Source organism: Amblyraja radiata, chromosome 41 (genome assembly GCF_010909765.2).
Source record: "Amblyraja radiata isolate CabotCenter1 chromosome 41, sAmbRad1.1.pri, whole genome shotgun sequence".
Classification (NCBI taxonomy): domain Eukaryota; kingdom Metazoa; phylum Chordata; class Chondrichthyes; order Rajiformes; family Rajidae; genus Amblyraja; species Amblyraja radiata.
Genome location: NC_045996.1, coordinates 13,101,917 through 13,108,274, shown reverse-complemented (window position 1 = coordinate 13,108,274; position 6,358 = coordinate 13,101,917). Strand labels below are relative to the sequence as shown.

General features: G+C 55.1%; 1 protein-coding gene across 1 annotated transcript in view; it reads right to left on the bottom strand.

Annotated features, from left to right (window-relative positions):
- The window catches only part of LOC116967877 (neuroglobin-like), a 17,717-nt gene extending 11,898 nt beyond the window's left edge, over nt 1-5,819 (bottom strand). Inside the window, exons 1-2 of the mRNA XM_033014514.1 lie at nt 5,647-5,819; nt 19-126 (exon numbers count right to left, since the gene is read on the bottom strand). Coding sequence (XP_032870405.1) covers nt 19-126; nt 5,647-5,819 — 281 coding nt within the window. The remainder of the gene's footprint in view (nt 1-18; nt 127-5,646) is intronic.
- Nucleotides 5,820-6,358: the final 539 nt, after the last annotated feature.

Here is a 6,358-nt window from a genome sequence, read left to right as displayed (position 1 = left end):
CCCCCCCCCCCCTCTCACCGCAGCCCGTGTGATTGCAGCTCCTTGCTCATCTTCAGCTGTTGCAGATCATCGATGTCGCTGAACAGGAAGAAGACGTCCTTGCACTCGGGGTGGGTCTCAAACAGCCTGCAGGGAGGCAGGGGGGCACGGGTCAGGGTCAGGGTCAGGGTCAGGGTCCGCCCCCAGCCAGCCCCATTACCCCCGAGTCTGGGCACTGTTACCCCTGCCAGCCCGGGTGTTGCCCCAACCCCTGTGAGTGTTACCTCCGTGCCCCCCCCCCCCGGCTTCTGCCTCCAGCACCGGACACTTATCCACATTGCCCCCTGCCCGGGCAATGTTGCCCCCCCAATACCCCAGGCACTGTTGCCCCTGCACCCCGCATTCTGCCTCCAGTGTGGGAGGAAACCGGAGCACCCGGAGAAAACCCACGCAGGTCACGGGGAGAACGTGCAAACTCCGTACCGACAGCACCCGTAGTCAGGATCGAACTTGGAACTCCGGCGCTGCAAACGCTATAAGGCAGCATCTCTACCTATTGCCGCCAATCTTTTCAAAGCCATAATTGTTCCCCGGTTCTGACTGAAGAAGGGTCTCGACCCGAAACGTCACCCATTCCTTCTCTCCAGAGATGCTGCCTGTCCCGCTGAGTTACTCCAGCATTTTGTGTCTATCTTCGGTTTAAACCAGCATCTGCAGTTCCTTCCCACACATTGTACCTGATTCCATAGTTTCCCCTGGCAGATATTCTCTGCCTGAACAATTTGCATCTGATGGCAGTCAAATCTCTATCCACTCACCTTAAACCTGTGCCCTCTAGTTTTAGAATCCTCTCGCCTGGAAAATAAACCGCGACCGTTCACTTGATCCAAGCCCCTCGCGATCCTGTACACTTCAATGAGGGCATCTCTCAGCCTCCTCTGCTCCAAAGAAGCAAGTCCCAACATCTCCCTATAACTCAGGCCCAGGCAACGTCTGGATACGTTCTTCTGAACCCTTTCCAAATTACCGTCGTCCTTCAGGTAGCTGGGCAACCATAACTGCACACAGTTCTCCAAATGTTTAAGAAGGAACTGCAGATGCTGGAAAATCGAAGGTAGACAAAAATGCTGGAGAAACTCAGCGGGTGAGACAGCATCTATGGAGCGAAGGAATGGGCGACGTTTCGGGTCGAGACCCTTCCTCAGGCAGAACTTGGTACAATTGTGACTTCTTCAGGCTGATGTGAGGGTTGGGAGGGGGGGGCGGCAAGAAGAAAGGAAGATGTGGAGACAGAGGGCTGAGGGAGAGCTGGGAAGGGGAGGAGAAACCAGGGACTACCTGAAATTGGAGAAGTCAATGTTCAGGCCACTAGGGTGCAGACTGCCCACGCGGAATATGAGGTGCTGCTCCTCCAATTTACGATGGTCCTCTCTCTGACCATGGAGGAGGTCCAGGACAGAAAGGTCGGATTCGGAATGGGAGGGGGAGTTGAAGTGCTGAGCCACCGGGAGATCAGGTTGGTTATTGCGGACCGAGCAGAGGTGTTGGGCGAAGTAATCGCTTGGTCTCACCGATGTAGAGCAGCTGACATCTAGAGCAGCGGATGCAATAGATGAGGTTGGAGGAGGTGCAGGTGAACCCTCTGCCGCACCTGGAAAGACTCCAAATGTTGGCTCACCAGTGACTTGTACAGAAGCATCATGGACTCCCAACTTTTGTACTCAGGACCCTTCCCAATTAAGGCAAATAGACCAGTTCTGGTCTCTTCCCATCGCCAGTTCACCAGTCCCTCCTCCCCCTCTACTCTCAGTCTGAAGAAGGGTTCCGACCCTTCCCAGAGAGTTGTGAATTTATGGAATTCCCTGCCACAGAGGGCAGTGGAGGCCAAGTCACTGGATGGATTTACGAGAGAGTTAGATAGAGCTCTAGGGGCTAGTGGAGTCAAGGGATATGGGGAGAAGGCAGGCACGGGTTATTGATAGGGGACGATCAGCCATGATCACAATGAATGGCGGTGCTGGCTCAAAGGGCCGAATGGCCTCCTCCTGCACCTATATTCTATGTTTCTATGTTTCTATGACCCGAAACGTCACCCATTCCTTCTCTCCAGACAGAGACGCTGCCTGACCCGCTGAGTTACTCCAGCACTTTGCGTCCTTCCTCAGTATAAACCAGCATCTGCGGTTCCTTCCTACAGCAACGGAACAGGCCCTTCAGCCCACAATGTCTGTGCCGAACACGATGACAAGATAAACGGATCTCCTCTGCCTGCTCTTGGTCCATATCCCACATTCACTGGATGGAAAATGATAATTCAAAATGGAAAACCGTGACAGAAAATAAGATGACAGTTTGAAGGACAAAGTTATGTTTTAGTATTTAGTTTAGTTTAGAAATACAGCGCGTAAACAGGCCCTTCGGCCCACATAGTCCGGACCAACCAGCGATCCCCGCACATTAACAATATCCTACACACACCAGGGACAATTTACATGTATACCAAGCCATTAACCTACAAACCTGTGTTCAAAAGGGAACTGCAGATGCTGGAATATCGAAGGTACACAAAATTGCTGGGGAAACTCAGCGGGTGCAGCAGCATCTATGGAGCGAAGGATATAGGCGACGTTTCGGGCCGAAACCCTTCTTCAGACTTACCTACAAACCTGTACGTCTTTGGAGTGTGGGAGGAAACCGGAACCCACGCAGGTCACGGGGAGAACGTACAAACTCCGTCCAGACAGCACCGGTGGTCAGTATCGAACACGGGTCTCTGGCGCTGTAAGTGCTGAAAGGTAGCAACTCTGTCGCTATGCCACCGTGCCATCCCCAAATGTGACATATCGGCATTGTAAAAGTGGTGACAAAAGGAACTGCAGATGCTGGGCTATGTCGAAGATGGTCACAAAATTAATGGAGTAACTCAGCGGTTCAGGCAGCATCTCTGGAGAGACGGAATGGGTGACGTTTCGGGTCGGGACCCTTCTTCACACTGAGTTTGAGTTTAGTTTATTGTCACGTGTACCGAGGTACAGTGAAAAGCTTTGGTTGTATGCTAACCAGTCAGCGGAAAGACAATACATGATTTCTATCATTTTACAGTGTATAGATACATGACAAAAAAAAAACGTTTAGTGCAAGGTAAAGCCAGCAAAGTCCATTCACAGATAGTCCGAGGGTCACCAAAGAGGTAGATTTCCAGGACCAGGGGCCACACACAGTTTAAGAATAAGGGGTAAGCCATTTAGAACGGAGACGAGGAAACATTTTTTCTCACAGAGAGTTGTGAGTCTGTGGAATTCTCTGCCTCAGAGGTCGGTTCTCTGGATACTTTCAAGAGAGAGCTAGATAGGGCTCTTAAAAATAGCGGAGTCAGGGGATATGGGGAGAAGGCAGGAACGGGGTACTGATTGGGGATGATCAGCCGTGATCACATTGAGTGGCGGTGCTGGCTCGAAGGGCCAAATGGCCTACTCCTGCACCTATTGTCTATTGTCTATTGTCTATAGCAGCCCAGCAGTGCTCTCTAGTTATGGTAGGATGGTTCAGTTGCCGGATGGCCCCCATAGCAGAAGCGTCCACGTCCCGGGGGGGGGGGGGGGGGGGGGGGGGGGGGCTGGAAACTGGAAGTATCCCGAGCTAATTCTGCTACCATCTATTGCAACAAGTGATGGCTCCCACTGATTGTCGCCGGACCTTTTCAGGACCGACGATGACAGGGAGGCCAACATTTGTAACATGGAAGATGGACTCGAAAAGAAGGAGTTTCCTGATAAAGGGGAAAGAGAACCGAGAGATACAGACGGCAACGTGACCATTGGTGCTTTCTGCATATCTTGCCTTCATTTTTGTCTATGTACCGTCTATATCTCTCGTTCCTCTTTAATTAGCCTTGGTCACTTACTCCACCCACCTGCCAAACGAACCCCTCTCACCTGTATCCACCTATCACTCGTGTAGGAATGAACTGCAGATCCTGGTTTACACCGAAGAGAGGAACATAGAATATAGGTGCAGGAGTAGGCCATTCGGCCCTTCGAGCCAGCACCGCCATTCAATATGATGATGGCTGTTTATCCAAAATCAGTACCCGGTTCCTGCTTTCCCCCCCATATCCCTTGATTCCGTTAATCCTAAGAGCTAGATCTAATTCTCTCTTGAAAACATGCAGTGAATTTGTCTCCACTGCCTTCTGTGGCATAGAATTGCACAGATTCACAAATCTCTGGGTGAAAGCGTTTTTCCTCATCTCAGTCCTAAATGGTCTACCCCTTACTCTTAAACTGTGACCCCTAGTTCTGGACTCCCCCAACATCGGGAACATAGACACAAAATGTTGGAGAAAGTCGGAAGAAGGGTCTCGACCCGAAACATCACCCATTCCTTCTCTCCAGCGATGTTGCCTGTCCCGCTGAGTTACTCCAGCTTTATTGTGGCTGCCTTCATAATTTCCAATGTTTGCAGGAGGAATGTCGTAAACATTTCCCTAGTATTAATGCCAAGATTAAACATTTCCTTTTGGATCCCGACCAAGTTTCTGTGATAACCCTTGATAGTTGTACTCACAAATTATGCAGGGAAGGTTTGTTATCTGTCAATTCCGGTTTGGAGATTCGCAGAAGGCGATTAATGATTTGTGACATGTTGCTTCACCAGACACTCGAATTAAGAGCCGACAACTGAATTATGGAAAGATTTATCGGGGCAATCAGTGTCACCGTTTATAGTAAATGTCATTGTGCGCAGCGGTAGAGTTAATGCCTTACAGCGCTTGCAGCGCCGGAGACCCGGGCTTCATCCCGACTACGGGTGGGGGATGGGGGTGGGGGTGGGGAGAGGGGTGAGGGACATGGGGAGAGGGGTGGGGGAAGGGTGGGGAGACGGCAGGGGGTTTAAAGTGGGGTGAGGAGGGAGGGGAGGATGAGGAGGAGGGGTGGAGGGTGGGGGGAGGGGTGGGGGAAGGTGGGGGGGAGGGGTGGGGGGTGGAGGGGAGGGGTGGGGAGAGGGTGGGGGGAGGGGTGGAGAGAGGGTGGGGGAGGGGGCGGAGATGGGGAGAGGGAAATGGGGAGAGGGGGTGGGGAGAGGGGTGGGGGGAGGGGTAGAGAGAGGGGTGGGGGAGATGGGGAGAGGAGTGGGGGGAGAAGGGTGGGTAGAGGGGTGGGGACATGGGGAGCGGGGGATGGGGAGATGGGTGGGGCAGGTGGGGAGGGGTTGGGGAGGGGTGGGGACGGGGGTGGGGAGGGGTGGGGATGAGGAGAGGGGATGGGGAGAGGAGTGGGGGGAGGGGTGGGAGAGAGGGGTGGGGTAGGGTTGAAGGCGAGGGTTGGGCCATGGTGGAAGGGGGATGGGAGTGGTGTGGGCAGGTGGGGAGGGGTTGGGGAGGGGTGGGGACGGGGGTGGGGAGGGGTGGAGATGAGGAGAGGGGATGGGGCGCGGGGTGGGGGGAGAGGTGAGGGAGATGGGGAGAGGAGTGGGGGAGAGGGTGGGGACGGGGGTGGGGAGAGGGAGACGGAGAGAGGGGGGGGTTAAGGGTGGAGAGTTGTATGGAGATGGGGAGGGAGTGGGGAGACGGCGGGGTTTACAGTGTTTTGAGGAGGGAGGGGAGTTATGAGTAATGGTGAGGAGGGAGTGAGGTAAGGTGGGTGTGCCGAGTTGTCGCCAGTATACCTGATAAACATGATCACTCCAACCCTGGCGATGTCTTGTTGAAGGACGTCCCAGGACGCCCGGAGCAGCTGCTTCTGCCGCCCGCTGAGCCCTGGTACCTCCGCCGGCCCCGACCCCTCCCCAGGCTCCAGGACTCCCGCCTCGCCCCCCGCCCCGGACAGCGCGCAACCCATCCTCCCCGAGCCCACTGCCGGCGCCCCACCGACCATCCACCGCCCCCTCCCCGGGACCCGCACCCTCCCTGTACTCTTCCCTGTCTCTCCTTCTCCCCCTCCCTCTGTCACCCTCTCTGTCTCTCCCTCCCTGTCTCTCCCTCCTTGTCTCTCCCTCTCTGTCTCTCCCTCTCTCTCTACCTCTGTCCCCCTCTCTCTCCCTCTCTGTCTCTCCCTCTCTCCCTACCTCTGTCCCCCTCTCTCTCCCTCTCTGTCTCTCCCTCTCTCTCTACCTCTGTCCCCCCTCTCTCTCCCTCTCTGTCTCTCCCTCTCTCTCTCCCTCTGTCCCCCTCTCTGTCTCTCCCTCTCTGTCCCGCCCGCTAAGGTCGCGGCTCCTGGACCTGGGTGCCGGCGCTCGGTAGCGCGGAGACTGAGCGCTGGAGCAGCAGCATCAGCACCAGAGCAGGGAGGAAGGGGGGGGGAGGGGGGGGCGAGGGGAAAGAGGGGGGGGGGGGGGGGGGGGGGGAGAGAGAGAGAGAGCGTGAGAGGCTGAGAGGGAC